At 40.7% G+C, this 20,651-nt stretch overlaps 2 protein-coding genes and 1 long non-coding RNA gene across 3 annotated transcripts; all 3 read left to right on the top strand.

Moving 5' to 3' along the window:
* Positions 1-3,136: 3,136 nt before the first annotated feature.
* Positions 3,137-4,579, top strand: LOC138874486 (uncharacterized). The gene has a single exon (XM_070152945.1). It carries the CDS (start codon positions 3,137-3,139, stop codon positions 4,577-4,579), a length of 1,443 nt encoding a protein of 480 aa, XP_070009046.1.
* A 4,147-nt stretch (positions 4,580-8,726) lies between these two features.
* Positions 8,727-13,827, top strand: LOC138874485 (uncharacterized). The gene is made up of 3 exons (XM_070152944.1): positions 8,727-9,467; positions 9,543-9,686; positions 13,798-13,827. The coding sequence occupies exons 1-3, from the start codon at positions 8,727-8,729 to the stop codon at positions 13,825-13,827; spliced, it is 915 nt and encodes a 304-aa protein (XP_070009045.1).
* Positions 13,828-14,855: 1,028 nt separating this feature from the next.
* On the top strand, positions 14,856-16,327 carry LOC104248122 (uncharacterized). Its single transcript, XR_716387.2, has 2 exons — positions 14,856-15,299; positions 16,067-16,327. It is a non-coding gene; the product is annotated as an uncharacterized lncRNA (long non-coding RNA).
* Positions 16,328-20,651: the final 4,324 nt, after the last annotated feature.

Below are 20,651 nucleotides of genomic sequence, written 5' to 3'. Positions count from 1 at the left end.
TATGTTTGGTTGGTGTTTTAATTTTCGTATAAAATCTGCACGACTTATATAATATTTGGTTAGATTTTACCCCTCCTTATATATATATACTAGCATAAAAGTAATTGGGATCGGCCGAACCATATTTGGAAGGCTTGCTTGCATTTGTTGACCGGCTTTAGAAAATTAGTTGAGCAAAAAAAGAAAAAAAAAAGAAAAGTGATTCCCCAGTTTTGTACAGGTAATTCATTTTTACCAAATAAAAAATAATATAAAAATGGTCTAGTCTTGGTTTGAACTACACAGGTCCGATTCTCACAATTTTAGTGGGGTACGTAGGAAACCTTCATCAGGGTTGGCCCCCATTTTTGCAAGAGTTTTTGAAATCGGTGTGTCCATAATATTTTTCTTTTAATAAATAAAAAAAAATCGATAGTTTTTTTTCTTTCTCTTTTACTTTTTCATTGTTTTGTCTTTACGTCTGATCATGTTTTTCAATACAACCTCGAAACCTTCTTCGGAGCCATCGAAGGGTTGTTTTCGTAGATATAGCTAATATTTTACCATTTTTTCCCCAATGTGGAACCATTTTTGCGAAAATTGCCTTAAAACCTTTCTCGGAAGTGCCAAAGGGCTATTTTCATACAAAATGATTACTTTGGTCGTTTTTAACACCTTTTACCATTTCATTTTTATTTTTGACCGTTTTGTCGGGACCGCCTTTCAACCTTCCTCGGAAGTGTCGAAGGGCTATTTTCGTAAAAATAGTCATTTTATTTTTGTCATGTCGTCCTTTGTTCCCAACTATTTTTGCCAATGTCAACATTACATTTTTAAGCTTTTATTTATTTTTATCCATGTATTTAGATGTTTTTATCGAGACTGCATTAGTACTTTTCTTGGAGGTGCTGAAGAGCCATTTTCATAAAAATAACCATCTTGTCCTCTTCGTCGCCTTTTATTATTTGCCCTTTGTCCAGCTATTTTTTTTTCCTCGGCGAGATACCTAAGTAATCCTTCCAGAGTCTAGCCCTCTTATCATATGAAGTTTGTCCGTTGTCTTATCCAGAAGTCTGTTTGGTGTCATTTCTTCGAGTTAAGATTTGGACCCGACCTCATAATGTTATTTATATAGGTACGATATGGATTCAGTTAGTGGGAGACCTGACAAAAGGCTGAGAGATAAAAAGCACTCGCCATTTAAGATTGTCGACAAAGTGCCCAGGTTATTGAAGCGATGGTGGAACAACATGGATGGATTTGAGCAAGGAAAGATCAAAGATTATTTGAAAAACTTGGTAAACATTATGGAGATTGAGCCCAAATGAGAACTCATTGAGGCTTTGGTTTATTTCTGGGACCCGAAGAATAATGTGTTTCGTCTCAATGGGTTTGAAATGACTCCTACCTTGGAGGAATTCGCTGAATATCAGACCTGGGGCATAGGAGTCGAACAAAGAGACTTTTGGCTCCCAGGGACGTTACTTCTACCAAGTTCCTTGAGCAGATGTGGATCAGCCACACCGAGATAGCACATGTGGCGCAAGGGCAGGTCCACCTAGATTTCTTGTATGACAGGTACGAGCATGAAAGGGGGTTCTCAGAATATGGGAAGAAGCTAATTAACAAACAGAACCAACACACATGGCGAGGCCATGGACGGAAAGCATTCATTGTAGCTTGCTTGGGGTGTATGGTCTTCCCGAGAGAGGATCGGAAGATCAACATTCGGTTATCTGGGATAGTCATAGTGATGATGAAAAGAAATGATTCCTATATTCTCCAATGGTGTTAGCAGATACCTTTCGCGCCTTGACCAGGTGCTGGAAAGGAAAAGGTTTCTTTGAAGGTTGCAACCTCCTGCTCCAGATGTGGTTCATGGATCATCTTTTCCGTCGTCCTTATCAGGTAGACCACCGTACTTGTTGGGGTAATCATGTTCGCCAGTATTATGCTAGATTGAAGAGTGAGTCGGAGATCCGCAATTTCCCAGTAAGTGTCAATGATTGGAGAAAGTATCTTCACTCCTTAACAGATGATCAGATCACATGGAATTATCCTTGGTTCACCGCGGAATATGTCATCTATAAGTCATCTTGCCATCCATTTCTGATCTTAATGGGGCTTCGAGGTTATCAGCCATATGTTCCCATGAGAGTTCTACGTCAGCTGGGTCACAAACAAATAGTTCCCACGATAGAGACTATGGAAAATTTTATCTGGAAAGCAACATTAGAGGATCCCATTCGTGAAGCTTATGCCCAACGTGTTTGGAATGGCACTAAGATACTCGAGCGTGGCACCATGGTGGCAGATCGAGGAAGTGGTGAGTTGAATCCTTCTTATCTTGAGTGGTTCTATAACCAAGATGCTCTCGCAGATAGACCAGGTACAGTCGTGAAGAGCACCGCGGAGTGGGAGGCTGAAATTCGAAACAGAGTTGGGCTGGTTGCGGAAGAGCCTTGATTACAGTGATGTTGGTGGATTCTACTGCAAAGATCAAAGTCTTCTTTTAGTTATCAGTCCTTTTTCATTATGCTTTTGTTGTTTTCGAGTCTGTAAGAGTCTTTTGGCGTTTTGAGTCTTGTTGTTTTGCCTTTTATCCTAAAAAGTCTGTTTTAGTCAGGCTTGGTCTTGTTTATCTTTATGTAACTCTTGCCTTTTGAGTCTTGTATAAAAAAAAAGAATTATTTTGAAAATCAAAGAAAAGATTTTTTTTTTTTAGAAAAATTCTAAATGAACCAAAAAGATGTTTGTTTTGTTTAACAAAAATGAACTATGTAATGATCTAATTCATGTGGTGACATGATACGTAGGCAAACCACAAAAGGTTCGATCAAGTTTTTATTTTAAATGGCTCTAAAGTAAGGGATCAAATAAGGCGAGTGAAAAAAAAAACGAAAAAAAAGAGAAGAAGGAAATAACAGTGTCAATAAGCAACAAGCTGATAAGCCGGAATGAAATATTGAAGCCTTCCAAAATCATTTTAGAAATGGTGGCGATGTTAGGATCATGACATATTACGTGTAATTCATATCTATAAAATGCCTAACCCTAACACGTTTGTTGGCTCTTAATCCAGTAAGTTTAAGGTGGTTGGTTTGTGGTAAATCTGGCAGCACATCATTACTTCACAAGATCTAAGGGACCAGTAGTAATGGATAACAGTGATGAAATCGAGTTGGTCAATGACAATCCGCAGGGTCAGTCAGTTGATCAAGAGTCTGAGGAGATAAGAAAATTGAGACAACAACTGTCAGATGTATATCAAGCTTGGGTTTCCGGTCGACCTCCACCCCAGGGTCCCTTAGAGGGAACTTACACCATACCCCAGGCTACTCAACCACCGCTCCATGCAACGAGCGACCCCATTCTACCACCAGGGTATGTGCCAAATTACAGCCTCCATGCTGCCCCCAGTACCTCCTATATACGACCTCCAGCCGCACCGGTCAGGAACACCCCTCTCATCGTGTCTAGCGCACCGGTATATACAATCCCGCCACCACCTCCTGTGATGAAGCCAAATAATGAGCCACCATCTTATGCTTATGATAGACAATACTATTCTCCGAATATGGCTTTTGGGGTCTCGACTTCATACAATCAGACTCCTCGATACGAATCACCAGTGGAAAATGAAATGCCTGCCACGACGATTGAGCCCGATGAGATGGCCAGGAAAATGAAAAGTCTTGAACAGAATATAAAGAACATACAGGGACTAGGTGGTCACAAAAGTGTTTCATTCAGTGATCTATGTATATTCCCTCACATCCATTTGCCACGAGGGTTCAAGACTCCAAAATTTGAGAAATATGATGGACACGGCGACCCTATCGCCCACTTGAAAAGGTACTGCAACCAGCTGAGGAGTGCGGGAGGAAAGGAAGAGTTGCTGATGGCTTACTTTGGGGAAAGCCTTGTGGGGGTAGCTTCCGAATGGTTCATTGACCAAGACATCTCTCACTGGCATGTTTGGGATGACATGGCCCAGGCCTTCGTCAAGCAATTCCAATACAACATTGATATTGCACCAGACCACAATTCCCTATCCAATATGAAGAAAAAGCCGACGGAAAGCTTTAGGGAGTACGCCATCAAGTGGAGGGAGCAGACGGCCAGAGTTAAGCCACCCATGGATAATCATGAGTTGATCACTGTCTTTTTGGAGGCTCAAGAGCCTGATTATTTCCAAAACATGATGTCTGCAATGGGTAGGCCTTTTGCTGAAGCAATCAAGATAGGGGAAATGGTCGAAAATGGCTTAAAGACTGGCAGAATTGTAAGTCAGGCTGCTCTCAAAGCCACCACCCAAGCCATCCAAAATGGGTCGGGAAGTTTTGCAAATAGGAAAAAGAGAGATGAAGGTTCAATGATGACCTCGGGATCTAGGGAAGTTCAAAGAGGGGCATCACACCCTTATGTGCAAGTTCAGCAGGTGCGATCCAGCTACCCTCAACATTACTATCCCCCGCCAATTCCTCAATACTGTGTGGGCCCACCACAATGTACGGTGTTCAATGCTCAATCATATGCTCGGCCTCCCAATCATCAGTTACGGGCACCAGCTCCAAGGGGCCCCCGTCCTCAGAAATAAAATTTTCGGGCACCCTACAATGCTTGTCCCAGGCAGGATTATGGTCGAGAGTAGAGGCCGACAGAAAAATTCACTCCATTGGCTGAATCATACTCTAGTCCAGAAGCTGAAGCAAATGGGCGTGATTGGACCTATCTCTCCCCACCATATGCATCCGAATTCACATGGATTTCAAGCAAATGCTAGATGTGAATATCATTCAGGTGCCCTAGGGCATAACACCGATGATTGTTGGACTCTGAAAGGAGCCATAGAAAGACTCATTTCTAAAAAATTAATTGTAGTAACAAATGGCAAGGATCCTCCTAATATGACAAATAACCCGTTGCCGGAACACAACGATGTTCATTTCGTGGGAATGATTGACTGAGATCAGGAATACAAGCCGGTCGGCCAAACAGAAATGACAGTGGGAGCAATTCAAGAAGGAATAACTCTGGAAGTAAGACCAAGCCGAGATGTGTCGTTGATTGTGAAAGGCGTCCCGAACTCAGAAAAGGTAACTTTATTTGTGCCCAAGGTCTCGAGGTTAGAGGTTCGCTCCAATGTTCCAAGCCCAAGGTTGTATGTCCTTGGAGGACACCCCGTCACAAGGCAGAATCGGGGCGGTGCGAATGGCATAACAGAGCCGATAATAATCAAACCTGCCATGCAACCCCCTGTGACAAACACGATAACTGTCCCTTGGAACTACAACAAAACTATGATGACCTACAAAGACAAGGAAATCATAGAGGAAGTGGGGGAAACTAGAGGTTTGACTCGATCGGGGAAGTGTTATTCTCCAGAAGAGTTGATGAAGGCCAAGCAAATCAGAGGAGGCCAATTTACAATAAAGAAGCCAGTCACTAAAGCAGAGGCAGAAAAGTTTTTGAAGAAAATGAAAGCTCAGGATTACTCAATCATTGACTAGCTAAGAAAGACTCCTGCCCAAATCTCTCTACTATCTCTGCTCATACATTCCAAAGAGTATGCATGTGTACTAATCAAGGTCCTGAATGAGGCACATATCTCATAAGAGACCACAGTGAATCAGTTAGAGAAGATGGCCAATAGATTTTTTGAGGTAAACAGAATCTCATTTACCGATGATGAACTTCCCGAGGAAGGAGCCGGGCACAATAGGGCGTTGAACTTGATAATAAAATGTGAGGGGCATTATGTAAAGAGAGTCATGGTTGATGGAGGCTCAAGTGTAGATGTATGCCCTCTCTCTACTTTGCAAAGCATAAAGATCAATACGGACAGAATCCGACCCAGCAATGTTCGCATCCGGGCTTTCGATGGCTCAGCGAGAGACACCATGGGGAAATCAACCTCACCATGACGATTGGGCCGGTGGACTTTGAGATTGTTTTCCAAGTAGTGGACATGGTCACTTCTTATAACTTTCTTCTTGGAAGGCCATGGATCCATACAGCCCGAGCTGTGCCATCCACCTTACACCAGATGCTCAAATTCGAACATGACGGGCAAGAAATTATTGTTCACGGAGAAGACGAGTCTTCCATTTATAAAGACCCGTTAATCCCCTGTATTGAGGCCAAGGAAGGGTTTGAGTCCATTGTCTATCAGGCTTTTGAAGTGGTTGCTGTGGACCATGTCGAGGAAGGAAAGCCCATTCTACATCCTTGTCTTTCCGCCACATCTGTAATGGTGGCTACGGTTATGATGAGACAAGGTTATGAGCCAGGAAAAGGTTTGGGGGGCATCATTGCAAGGGATTTCAGAGCCTATTTCTTTGTTAGGAAACCGGGGTACTTTTGGCTTAGGCTTCAGGCCAACACAAGCAGACAAAAACAAATCCAAACACCGCAATAAGAGTGGATGGGTCTTGCAACAGCCTATCCCTCATATTTTCTACACTTTTGTCAAGCCACGACTCCGAGAGGGTCAAAATTCCTCGGCGCATGCAAACATTGATGAAATTTGCCATGACCTCAGCGAGATGTTTTCTGAAGTGAATATGATCCAGGCTGGTGAAGGTACTAGTTGTGCCGTTGTGCAACTAATTGACCCAGACACCATGCTCGCCAACTGGGAAGCAACTCCTCTCCCCACAAGGAAGGAGTCTTCGTAGTCTGCTTTTGCAGCTTCCTTTTTTGTATTTTGGGTTACTTTCAGGGTTGTAATCCAAATATCTCAGGATGATTGTTTGTTTGATGTTAACCCTTCTATCCTTTCGAATTCAATAAAATGCAGTTTAGTTTCCTATTAAGTTTTCTATCTTTTCCTTTTCCTAATTCCTGTCATTTTATTCTCATTTCAGTTTTGTTAATGCCGGCTTTAATAACATGACATGCATGCGAAATTCATGCCCAGATCTTGAAAAGCTGTCTAATATCGAAATAACGTATCAAAAGATTGAATATAAGGAAGATGAGATTGTTGAGGAAATAAAAAGAGAGTTGGAACAATTTGAAAACAAGCCTAAGCCAAACCTCAATGAAACTGAGACGATTAATATCGGAAGTCCTGAAGAAGTTAGAGAAACGAAGATAAGCATTCACAATGAACAAAAAACGAGAGATATCTTGATTCAACTTTTATTTGAATACAAAGATGTATTTTCTTGGTCTTACGATGATATGCTGGGTTTAAGTGCTGATCTAGTGGTTCATAAGCTTCCTCGTATCCTAGTTTTCCACCAGTCCAACAAAAGCAACGCAAATTTAAAACAGATATGAGCGACAAAATCAAAGAAGAAATAATGAAGCAACTAAGCGCTAATGTGGTCAGAGCTGTCCGATACACCACCTGGGTGGCAAATGTCGTGCCCGTGCTAAAGAAGGATGGAAAAACTAGAGTTTGTGTCGACTATAGGGACCTGAACAAAGCAAGTCCAAAGGATAATTTTCCTTTGCCAAACATCCACATTCTTGTAGATAATTGCGCAAAGTATGAGATCCAATCATTTGTGGATTGCTATGTTGGGTACCACCAAATTCTAATGGATGAGGATGATGCAGAAAAGACCGCTTTCACTACGCCATGGGGTACCTATTGTTATAGGGTCATGCCATTTGGTTTAAAGAATGCAGGGGCAACTTACATGAGGGCCATGACCACCATTTTTCACGACATGATGCACAAAGAGATTGAGGTATATGTCGACGATGTCATCATAAAATCAAAGACACAAGCCGATCACGTGTGTGATTTGAAAAAGTTCTTCGAACGACTTCATAGGTATGACCTTAAGCTTAATCAAGCCAAGTGTGCATTTGGGGTCCCAGCTGGGAAACTCCTCGGTTTTATAGTCAGCCGGAGAGGCATCGAATTGGATCCATCTAAGATAAAGTCCATTCGAGATCTGCCACCCCCGAAGAACAAAAAAGAGGTCATGAGTTTGCTCGGGAGGTTGAACTACATCAGTAGGTTCATTGCTCAGCTCACAACCACGTGCGAGCCCATCTTTAAGTTGCTGAAAAAGGATGCCGCTGTCAGATGGACGGACGATTGCCAAAAGGCCTTTGACAGGATCAAAGATTATCTGTCAAAACCCCCTATACTGGTTCCACCTGAACCTGGTAGGCCTTTATTTTTATATCTATCAGTGATGGATAATTCCTTTAGATGCGTTCTGGGGCAACATGATGCAACATGCAGAAAGGAACAGACAATATATTATTTGAGCAAGAAGTTCACCGATTATGAGGTTAAGTACACCCTTTTAGAAAGGACATGGTGTGCCTTGACTTGGGCCGCTCAGAAGTTGAGACATTATCTTTTGGCCTACACTAGTTACCTCATATCCAGAATGGATCCTTTGAAGTACATCTTCCAAAAGCCAATGCCCACTGGCAGGCTCGCAAAATGGCAAATCCTGCTCACAGAGTTTGACATCGTCTATGTCACTCGCACCGCGATGAAAGCACAGGCTTTGGCAGATCATTTGGCAGAGAATCCAGTGGATAATGAGTACATGCCACTTAGCACATACTTCCCGGATGAAGAGGTCAACTCGATAGAGGAAGTGGTTCCAGACGATCATCCTATATGGAAAATGTATTTTGATGGGTCTGTCAATATCAAAGGAGTTGGGATCGGGGCAATCCTCATCTCAACTATTGGACACCATTACCCTGCAATGGCCCGACTTCGGTTCTTTTGTACTAATAATACGGCAAAATATGAAGCTTGTATCATGGGTTTGAAAATGGCCATCGATCTGGATGTGCATGAACTATTAGTTATGGGAGATTCTGACTTGCTTATCCGGCAAGCCCAAGGCGAATGGGAGACTCGAGATATCAAACTTATTCTGTATAGACAATGTGTACGAGACTTGAGCAAAATATTCAAATCTATCGAGTTCAGATACATTCCCCGGTTTCACAACGAGCTAGCCGATGCCTTGGCTACTCTAGCCTCGATGCTCCCTTATCCAGGCAACACCCATATTGATCCACTAGAAATCCAAGTTCGGAATCAGCACGGTTACTGTAATACAATCGAGACAGAACCAGATGGTGAAGCATGGTATCATGACATAAAACAATTCCTGAAAACAAGAGAATATCCAGAGCATGCCAAAGGAGATCAAAAAATAACTATAAGGCGACTCGCCAGTGGTTTCTTCCTGAATGGGGAAATTCTGTACAAGAGGACCCCAGATTTAAACTTGTTGAGATGCATAGATGCTACAGAAGCAGAGCGGATCATGACTGAAGTGCATTCAGGGGTATGCGGACCTCATATGAATGGATATGTTTTGGCGAAGAAGATTATACGGGCAGGGTATTACTGGCTTACCATGGAGCGAGATTGCTTTAGATTTGTTCGCAAGTGTCACCAGTGCCAGATTCATGGTGACTTGATTCACTCGCCTCCTTCGGAGTTGCATCCCATGTCCTCTCCTTGGACTTTCGTTGCTTGGGGAATGGATGTTATTAGGCCGATCGAGCCAAAGGCTTCAAATGGGCATAGATTCATTTTGGTTGCGATTGATTACTTCACCAAGTGGGTGGAAGCCGTCACTTTCAAAGCAGTCACCAAGAAAGCAGTGGTAGACTTTGTTCACTCCAACATCATTTGTCGCTTTGGTATCCCAAAGACCATTATCACTGACAATGCAGCCAATCTAAATAGTCATTTGATGAAGGAGGTATGCGAACAATTTTAAAATCATGCATCGTCATTCTACCCCTTACCGGCCAAAAGCGAATGGAGCAGTTGAAGCAGCAAACAAGAACATCAAGAAGATTCTTAGGAAAATGATCCAAGGTTCCAGGCAATGGCATGAAAAGTTGCCTTTTTCTCTTTTGGGATACCGTACGACTGTTCACACATTTGTTGGCACAACTCCGTATTTGCTTGTATACGGAACTGAAGCTGTAATACCCGCTGAAGTCGAAATTCCCTCTCTCTGAATTATTGTGGAATCAGAGATTGAAGACACTGAGTGGGTCAAGACCCGATTAGAACAACTGATGTTGATCGATGAAAAACGGCTAGCAGCAGTGTGTTTTGGCCAGTTATACCAACAAAGAATGGCACGCGCTTACAATAAGAAAGTGCGCCCAAGGCAGTTTGAGGTAGGCCAACTGATTTTGAAACGCATCCTTCCGCACCAGGTAGAAGCTAAAGGAAAGTTCGCCCCGAACTGGCAAGGACCCTACATCATCAAGAAAGTGTTACCAAAAGGGGCCTTGCACTTGGTAGATGAAGAAAGACGGGTACCAGACATGACTATTAACGCAGATGCAGTCAAAAGATATTATGTCTGATATATACCATTGTAGAATTTTCACGCATTGATTTTCTCAAATTGAAGTGGCGAAGGCTATCATTCGCTCGCTATTCCAAATAGAAGTCACCCTTTTTGTTAATCATTTTGAGTCGTATTTGTCTTCCTTGTTTCTCACTTCTTGGAACTTGTAAAAAAAAACTCTAAAATATTAAACTACGTCCGACCTGATTCTGAAAGGATACGTAGGCAGCCTTACCCTGGGTTCGGTCCCATCAGAACAAAAAATCCATATTCCCAATACTCCAAAACTGGGGCAGAAGTTTGTTTTATTTCACGATATTTTTTTCTCTCTGTAAAAATGATTCAAAAAGTTGTAATTCAGTTCAACGTTCATTTCGCCTTTTTACCTTTCAAGAACTTCTGATCAATGTTTTTTAAGAATGATTGAAGTCCCCATGCCAAAGACGTTGGAAAACCTCCCTCATACAGTATCATAGTCAAAAAAAAAAGAAACAAAAGAAAAAAAAAAGAGAAAAAAAGAAATGAGAGAGTCTTATCAGTGAAAAACCGTACGGGCACTATAAGGCGATAGTGAACAGAGAAATGAGAGAGTCTTATTGGTAAAAACCCAGATGGGCACCATAAGGTGATGGTTAGTAAAGAAATGAGAGAGGTTAGTTAGCGAGAACCTGCAATGGGCGCTACTAGCCGAATAAGGGTCTTTGATTCTCCGGCATGAGCACAACCAAGACAAATTCAAGATGAACATTTGTGGCGGATTTTGAGAATTAGATAGCTCAGACAAATCAGGCATCCAGTCCAAAATGCATGTCATGATTCATTAAAGTCGGCACATACCTCCGGATAAGTCTCCCTATTCCTTTCCCCGAAAGGGACACCTTTTGTTTAAGCACAGTTCTTTTTCGCTTCCAATTATTATTCTGTTTTTACCCATAATTTTTCTTTGAGTCCCCTTCGGTCTAATCCTGCATCAAAATCAAAGCAAAGAAAGGGCTGCAAAATTGGCTACAGCTTCCCCGTAATGTCGAGCACAATTTGGGGCATATATGGCATTGACGAACGCACGAATCCATCTCTGATCTTATTCGATAAGACAAACAAAGTGTCTAAAAAAAAGAGCTGAAAAGGTCGCCTAAGCAGGACCTACTTTATGAGAAAAGTTGATGAGCACTACCGACACAAACTTATACTAGGTGCAAAACAACTGAGCTTGATTTTAAAGAAAAATCGCCTTGCCTTAGAGACAAGGGTAGCGGTACATGAACATCTGGGTATGAAACAGTTGGGGGCAGCATTGTAAAGACAAGGTCTCTAGAAAATGATGCAGAGGCAGAGCATCTCGGTACCACGCTGACTGAATCGATTTTTCGACAGCAGTGGCCGTGAATCAAGCTACTCAGGGCATCAAGGCCACAAACCAACCACCACTTTGAAAACTCATAAATTTTTCTTTGCTTGAAGCAGGAACAAAGCGGTGTAAAATGTCGATCCAAAATGAACGAATGTCACCAAACGTAAGCTCCTTAAAATCTCCAATTTTTTTTTATTTTCAGCATGCATCACTATTGTTCACACCTCCCATTTTCGTAGCTTAACTCAGGTAGAACCTTTTTCGCCTAGGGGGATCCAGCTCATAGTTCCGGGTAGAAGTACTCTTCGCTCAGGTTGATTTTACGTAGCTCAACCTAGGTAGAACCTTTTTTGCCTAGGGGGATCCAGCTCATAGTTCCGGGTAGATGTACTCTTCGCTCAGGTTGTTTTACGTAGCTCAACCCAGGTAGAACCTTTTCGCCTAGGGGGATCCAGCTCATAGTTCCGGGTAGAAGTACTCTTTGCTCAGGTTGTTTTACATTAGCTTAACCCAGGTAGAACCTTTTCCTCTAGGGGGATCTAGCTCATAGTTCCAGGTAGAAGTACTCTTCGCTCAAGTTGTTTTACATTAGCTCAACCCAGGTAGAACCTTTATCGCCTAGGGGGATCCAGCTCATAGTTTCGGGTAGAAGTACTCTTCGCTCAGGTTGTTTTACGTAGCTCAACCCTGGTAGAACCTTTTTCGCCTAGGGGAATCTAGCTCATAGTTCCGGGTAGAAGTACTCTTCGCTCAGGTTGTTTTACGTAGCTCAACCCAGGTAGAACCTTTTCGCCTAGGGGGATCCAGCTCATAGTTCCGGGTAGAAGTACTCTTCGCTCAGGTTGTTTTACGTAGCTCAACCCAGGTAGAACCTTTTCGCCTAGGGGGATCCAGCTCATAGTTCCAGGTAGAAGTACTCTTCGCTCAGGTTGTTTTACATTAGCTTAACCCAGGTAGAACCTTTTTGCCTAGGGGGATCTAGCTCATAGTTCCGGGTAGAAGTACTCTTCGCTCAAGTTGTTTTACATTAGCTCAACCCAGGTAGAACCTTTTTCGCCTAGGGGGATCCAGCTCATAGTTTCGGGTAGAAGTACTCTTCGCTCAGGTTGTATTACGTAGCTCAACCCTGGTAGAACCTTTTTCGCCTAGGGGGATCTAGCTCATAGTTCCGGGTAGAAGTACTCTTCGCTCAGGTTGTTTTACGTAGCTCAACCCAGGTAGAACCTTTTCGCCTAGGGGGGTCCAGCTCATAGTTCCGGATAGAAGTACTCTTCGCTCAGGTTGTTTTATATTAGCTTTACCCAGGTAGAACCTTTTTACCTAGGGGGATCCAGCTCGTAGTTCCGGGTAGAAGTACTCTTCGCTCAGGTTGTTTTACATTAGCTTAACCCAGGTAGAACCTTTTTCGCCTAGGGGGATCCAGCTCATAGTTCCTGGTAGAAGTACTCTTCGCTCAGGTTGTTTTACATTAGCTTAACCCAGGTAGAACCTTTTCGCCTAGGGGGATCCAGCTCATAGTTCCGGGTAGAAGTACTCTTCGCTCAGGTTATTTTACATTAGCTTAACCCAGGTAGAACCTTTTCACCTAGGGGGATCCAGCTCATAGTTCAGGGTAGAAGTACTCTTCGCTCAGGTTGTTTTATGTAGCTCAACCCAGGTAGAACCTTTTTGCCTAGGGGATCCAGCTCATAGTTTCGGGTAGAAGTACTCTTCGCTCAGGTTGTTTTACATTAGCTTAACCCAGGTAGAACCTTTTCGTCTAGGGTGATCCAGCTCATAGTTTCCGGGTTGAAGTACTTTTTTCTCAGGGTATTTTACATAGTTTAACTCAGGTAGAACCGTTTCGCCTAGAGGGATTCAACACTTTATCAATAATACATGGTGCTAACACCCGATTCTATTTCCTTCCAGTAAGAGAGGGTACCAGCCCCTGATTACATTTTCTTTCAATAGTACAGGGTACCAATCCCTGGTTAAACTATCATTCGTTACCAAATTTTATCTCTTTTAGCTAGTTTACACTACTATTTCTGTTTGCCTTTTCAATAAATCAGATAATTTACAGATTTATCTAATAACTCACAAAATTTTCCTAGTGCCAGACTGGGGCAGAAAAATTTTGTTCGTTTTTGTTTGTCTTTGATGGCTTTGCAGGCTCTACCATATAGCGCAAGTGACGATTAAAGCTTGCAGTTTCAGTTTTCTCATCAGAAGAAAGAAATCCTTCGATCGCAAGATAGTCGGAGTTTAGCTTTGATAATGTATCAGCAGCCAGCTTCTCGAGATTCATCCTCTCAAATTCTGATCCAGAAAGCAAGCCATCGAGATTGAGTCATAATCTTTTCTTCAAAGAGCATCAAGATCCAATCTACGATCAATACATGCGAGCAAGTCAAGAATCAAGATTTGACTCCAGAAGACACATGGATAGGAATTTTGTACTCTTAGTTTGCAGACATATATAATGCCCTTCTCTTTTTCTTTTGATGTAAGAAGCGAGTAACCGCAACAACAACAGCGACAACAACAGCAGCAACAGTCTTAACTCTAGTGTCCAGTAGTCCCAGCTAACAAATTTTTTCAGAACTACACTGACCTGATTCCTTTATAGCCAAGGATATGTAGGCAAACTCGGAAGCAAGGTTCGGTCACCTTTTTTCAAAAATTGCTTCCATTGGAGTGATATGTGAGCAAAACTTAGCTATGGCATTCACTTTTCTTTGCACGAAAACTCTTCACGTTCTCGAGCAAAGAGGGGCAGCTGTAAATGCCTAATTTTTGCCTTGTATATATATATATGTGTGTGTGTGTGTATATATATATATATATATATATATATATATATATATATATATATATGTGTGTGTGTGTGTGTGTGTGTGTGTATTTGTTCTTATTTGTGTATGAATAGGTTTTAAGAGTTGAGTAATTGTTTGATAAATGGGGTAGGGATTGGGCTAGTGTAATTTAATTAAAATTGTGCCAAATTTAGCCCAAAATTTGAGCCCAAAGAGCCCAAATCCGGTCCAAAATGGGGCTTCCAAGAAGAGCTTAAAACGACGTAGTTTGGTCTTGAAACTACGTCGTTTTGGTTAAGTAACAAGATTCAATCTCATCCACCCATCTTGATTTAATCCAACGGTCCTAGTTTGATCTTCATCCTAGGTATTTAAAGCCCAAAATCCCCAAAAATTTGCCTCATTTCCCCCTTATTTCCTCTCTCTTCTTTCCCTATCCTTCTTCTCTCTTCTCTCTCTCTTCACTCTCTCTACGCCGCCCCATCTCCGCCCACCGCCGCTGGCCGGAAATCGCCGCCGCCGGCGGACCACCTCCAAACACCTCCAAATTCACACCATGTAATCTCCACAACTTCCTCTTTCTATATCTCCAAACCAAATCCTTCAAAAATCCCTCAAACTCCTTGAATCTTAGATCTTGGAAATTTTCCCGTCACTTTTTTACCCAAATCCTTGAAGCTCCAACCACTACCACCCCACAATACCTACATCAATGGATAGAGCTCCTCAAGACCTAGCTATTGATGCCAATTTCACCCTGAAAATTCGGCGACCAAAATCCGGCCAAATTCCGGCGACCTCCCCGAACACCCTCTTTTGGCATACCACCATTTTTTCGGCCACTTGAATTGTAAAATGGTAAAAATTCTATTCTTTTTCATGGCCGATTTTTTATTTTTACTTTTAATTTTCAGATTTTATTTTGGTCTATTATTAATTATTTTAGCATTAGTTTTTGAAATTTGAAATGTTCAATTTTCTGTTTTTGCACTTGTTGAAGTAGTAAAATAGTTTTGTATTAATAAAAGTGAGGTAGTGCAGAATACTTAAGAATATATGGTACTTGTTTGGTTGTTTATTTACTGCTTCAAGACTCTTTGAGTACAATACTCAAAAGTCAAATTGTTTGGTAAGAAAATGTAGACTTTTGGACAGTGTTTGAATAAAAGTCTATCTTTGAATAGTGGAGAACAGATTTTGTTTGAAATACTTGACAAGATTTGAACCAGAAAGTCTGGCCTTTTGAATTTAAGAGCAGATTTTGTAGAAAATCTGTCAAAAAGATTGATTTTTATTTTTTTGAAATAGCTGGTTGTTTTGATATATAAGGGAGACTCAATCACACTTCCAGGGAGAGGGAATAATTGCTTTGAACACACAAAAACATAAAAAAAAATCAGCAGTTGAACACATGAAAAGTGAGCTGAAATGGTGAGCTTTGGGAGTGAATCTTAGAGTGCAAACTTTTAGAAAAGTATAAGTCCTCTTTAGAGTTCGTTTCTGGGTTTCCTCTCTAAGTTTTCGGGTTGTTTTAACACGAATTTGCTGCTGGTTTTGCTACTGTTTTGTTGCTGTTTATATGCTGCTTTAGTTGTTGAACTACTGTTTATTCTTTTGCTATCCAGGTAATCCTTTAAGACTCGTAACGTACGTATTTTCAGCAATGGGAACAACTTGAACATACTACACCATTTAAATGTGTTTGATATGATGAATAATTTGACAACAAAAGAGCTTGTATGTTATTGTTATGTATCAAGCATGTGATAATGTGAATATAGTCCTTCATAATACTTGAATATTGAGTTGCAAGTTTTTTGAATGTGATATCTAAGTATGCCATGAATGACTTTAGATGTATAACACATAGCATGCGTTTCGTTTTAGTTGCTGAAATTTCACTGCCAACATATGCTTCTAGGAATGTTATGATAATTTTTTTTTAATCTGGCCATTTTTCCAGATTTGCAAAAGTGGCTATTTTTGTAAAGTGTGCGTTTATACAATTGTGACTATGTAGTTAATGGTCATAAATGCAAACTAAGTAAAGAACCAAGATTGTATCAACTTTGAGCCTTTTTGAACCAAAAAATAAAAGCTGGCCCATTTACCTTTAAACAACAAAATTACCCCCTTTTCTTCTATATAGCATTGGGCCAATTAAAATCCATTTCTTGGCCCATTTTAATAATAAATTCCAGCATCCCAAGAGCTCTTTACAAGCTGGCCCATTTTTTTTAACAAGAAGTTGGCTCATTTCTTTTAAAATAGATTAAGTTGGTCCAACTTTTATCTGCTTAATTTTTCCCAACTATAAAGCTAGAAAAATAGTAGTAATATCAGATTTTTCTACTATTTTTAATTAACTCATTTCCTTTTTAAATGCTAGGCAATTAGTAGGCGCGCTTTAACTCACGAAATCACTTGTGTAGTGTGATGTTTGAATATTCGATAAATTAATTTAATAATCTCATACCATGCCTATTAATTTTAGTTAATTCTTAATTTAGTATATTTTTTTGTTAAGATCGCGAATTCGCTTGCGTAGCACGATAGTTTATTTTTTATTTTATTTTCAAAACTAATCTCTTCGAATGTAGTAATTTTTCCAGACGTAAATAACATGCTAACAATCGTTTGTCATGACTGCGGATTCGCTTGCGTAGCGCCGTTATGACTAAATAATAAATTTCGTCGATCATGCACTCGCTTGCGTAGTGTGGTTATGACATCTTCTTATTAAAAAAATATTCTTTAATTTTTCTAATAATCAAGAGATAAAAGCGGATAGGTAAAAATATGAAAAATAATATAAATCACAGTTTATCCAAAATTAATTTAAGCCAAATGTAGTCAATAAAGCGACCGTGCTAGAACCACGGGACTCGGGGAATGCCTTACACCTTCTCCTCGGTCAACAGAATTCCTTTTCCGGACTTTGTTTTCGCAAACCAATAATAAAAGAGTCAAACCTTTCTTTGACTAGGGATTCAAATAAAAGGTGACTTGGAACACCAACAAATCAATTCCAAGTGGCGACCCTGAATAACAAAAATAATCCCTATTTCAAAATTGTCACTTTAATTGGAAAAACTCTTTAACCCACAAATTCGTAGCATAACACGTTACATTTTGTACATATCTTTTAGAAGGGTAAAAAAGGGGTGTGACAAATGGTATAAAAATAACTTTTACCGGAAAATGGCTGATTAAAGAGTTGTGTCGGCTGACCTAGTTTAACGATAGGCGCCATCACGATCGGGTCGGTTTTTGGGTCGTGACACATAGTATCAAAACGGAGTAAATGAGGCTGAATTATGAAATCAGTAAAACACAGCATCACTGAGTATAGATATTAAATCAAAACAGTGAGGAACGGTAGTAAAAATCCCCTAAGGGTCCAAACATCTTGGCACAAGGCCCAGATATGGCATTCAACCCAAATTATAGTAGTTCTTTCCAAAACACATAATTATCAAATAGTTTTAAGTCAAATATGCGACTTAATTGTCGTACGGGATGGACCAAGTCACAATACCCAACGACATGCTCGTCATCTAACGTGCGCGACACCTCAAAGTAGCAAAACGATGAGAAATCTGGGGTTTCATACCCTCAGGATAAGATTTACCGTCATTACTTACCTAAACCTGGATAAAACTCTAGCCCGCGATGCCCTTGCCACTTGACTCGGCCTCCAAATGCTCTAAATCTAATAAAAATCGGTATCACACCATTAATACATGCTAAAGGAATAAAGCCCATGCCAAAATTATCAAATTAGCTCAAAAATACCGAAATTGGCCAAACCCGACCCCGGGGACCACGTCTCGGAATCCAAAAAAAATCACAAAGCTAGAAACTCATTTCACTCCTGAGTCTATACATACCAAAATCAACAAAATCGGACCTCAAATGGCCCCTCAAATCCCCAATTTAAACTCTCCAATTTCAAGCCCTAATTTCCCTAATTTTCACCCTTAAATCCCACAAATTTCATGCTTAATCAACTGAAAATCACCATAGAATCGAGTTTTAGGCTCAAAAACATTACCTCAATGAGTTTCCCTTTGAATCCCTCTTTAAAACTCTCAAAAAGCTCCAAAAACCGAGTTGAAATTGTAAAGAATCACCAAAATTCGCGAAAGGGGTCAATTTAAACTTTCTGCCCAAAGGATTCCGCATATGTGGCCCAATTTATGCACCTGCGGTCCATACGCCGCATCTGCACATTTCACTTAAGTCTCCAGATTCTGCACCTGCTCCCCAGGCCTCGCGCCTGCGGGCTCGCATGTGCGGTCAAATCCTCCGCTCCAGCGACAAATTCTGCAGGTGCGGAAATAATAGAAACAACATCTTCAGCTGCAAAATCCCACTTCCATACTTCTCCGTTAACCATCTGAAATCTTCCCGAGCCCCTCGGGGTCTCAACCAAATATACCAACACATCACATAACACCATTCCAACTTATTCCAACCTTCAGAACACTCAAAATAACATCACAACATCAAATCATCCTCGGATTCAAGCCTAAGGATTTTCAAACTTCTGAATTCCGCAAACGATGCCAAGACCTATCAAACATCGTCCAAATGACCTGAAATTTTGCACACACATGAAAAATGACACAACGGACCTACTCCAATTTTCGGAATTCCATTCCGACCCTGATATCAAGATTTTCTCTAATGACCGGAAAACGCCAAATTTCCAATTTCGTCAATTCAAGCCTAGATCTACCACGGACTTCCAAATTACATTCCGAACACACTTCTAAGTCCAAAATCACCTAACGAAGCTATCCGAATCATCAGAATTCGCATCCGAGATCTTCTACACATAAGTCAACATCCGGTTTACTTTTTCCAACTTAAGCTTCCAAATCGGAGACTAGGTGTCCCATTCCACTCTACGACCACTCCGAACATAACACAACCAAAAAGATATGATGAAATACAGTTGAACAACACACAAGGAATCATAAATGGAGGAGACAAAGTTATAACTCATGAAACAACCGGCCAGGTCATTACAACGCAACATATATAATAATTGACAGAATAATAGAAATATTGAACATAATTAAACAATAATCTGAAAAATAATGACCACAACGTCAAGAATAAACCAGTACCGTCCAAAATTACCAATCTTTAGCAGTTCAAATAAATATCGTAAAAACCAACAAAGCTCAAGAAATGGAAACATATAAGCTATTGCGGCACGCAACTCGATCCCACTAGACAACGCAAATCCTCCCTTATTTCACCGAAATAGCATCAATAACAGAGATAATATATGTAAATATGTTGCGATGCGCAACCCGATCCCACCATATATCAATACAGTATTATAAAATCAGCCTTATTTCACCATATCAATCCACCCTTATTCCACCTGTTGCGGTGTACAACCCGATCCCACCGCATAGAATATATTCACCCTTATTCCCCCATAACAATCCACCCTTATTACACCTGCTGCAGCATGCAACCCGATTCCACAATATCAATACCAAATACTCAAAGCACAGTCAAAACAATAGTTCAAACTACACGCCAAACCGAACCAAAAGGAAACCTTGCACAATATAGAATCTACACAAGTAATATTACACAGCGAGACCAATCAAGCAATTTAAAATTAGAAGGTGCAAACAAGTCTATTTAAGCAAATACTCCCTCCGTTCCAGTTTATGTGAACCTATTTCCTTTTTGGTCCATTCCAAAAGGAATGACCCCTTTCTAAATTTGGTAACAATTTATCATAAACTTATAATTCTACCATTAATGAGAAGCTTTTATAACCACATGAATACTCTGGCCCCTTTTTGACTTGTTTAAGATCACAAATTCCAAAAGTCTTTATTTTTTCTTAAGCTCTGTGCCTAGTCAAATAGGTTCACATAAATTGGAACGGAGGGAGTAGCAGGGATTCATAAAACTATGAAAAGAACTAACATCATTAACAGGGGAAGATATTAATTAACAGGTAGCAGTTAGGCATGGAAAGTATTTAGACCATATAATAGCTAAGACAGAAAAGGAAACAATTAAGGAAAAGCGGTAAATCGGGAAAAAATAGATAATTTTGAGGCGTATAAGCACTCGTCACGTCGCATATACGCCGCTCACGTGAGAATCACATAGCACATAGTCCGAGGGTTCCTAATTCCCTCAAGTCAAGGTTAGACACAATACTTAGCTCAC

This window comes from Nicotiana sylvestris, chromosome 8 (assembly GCF_000393655.2).
Source record: "Nicotiana sylvestris chromosome 8, ASM39365v2, whole genome shotgun sequence".
Classification (NCBI taxonomy): domain Eukaryota; kingdom Viridiplantae; phylum Streptophyta; class Magnoliopsida; order Solanales; family Solanaceae; genus Nicotiana; species Nicotiana sylvestris.
The sequence above is the reverse complement of the archived record's forward strand: the minus strand, read 5'-3'. Positions and strand labels throughout refer to the sequence as shown.

Coding starts and splice junctions, on each gene's coding strand:
- LOC138874485 (XM_070152944.1), top strand. CDS start 8,727: ATGGGTTTGAAAATGGCCATCGATCTGGATGTGCATGAACTATTAGTT. Junction 9,468..9,542: donor TCGTTGCTTGGGGAATGGAT/GTTATTAGGCCG, acceptor TACTTCACCAAG/TGGGTGGAAGCCGTCACTTT. Junction 9,687..13,797: donor ATAGTCATTTGATGAAGGAG/GTATGCGAACAA, acceptor ATGGCTTTGCAG/GCTCTACCATATAGCGCAAG.
- LOC138874486 (XM_070152945.1), top strand. CDS start 3,137: ATGGATAACAGTGATGAAATCGAGTTGGTCAATGACAATCCGCAGGGT.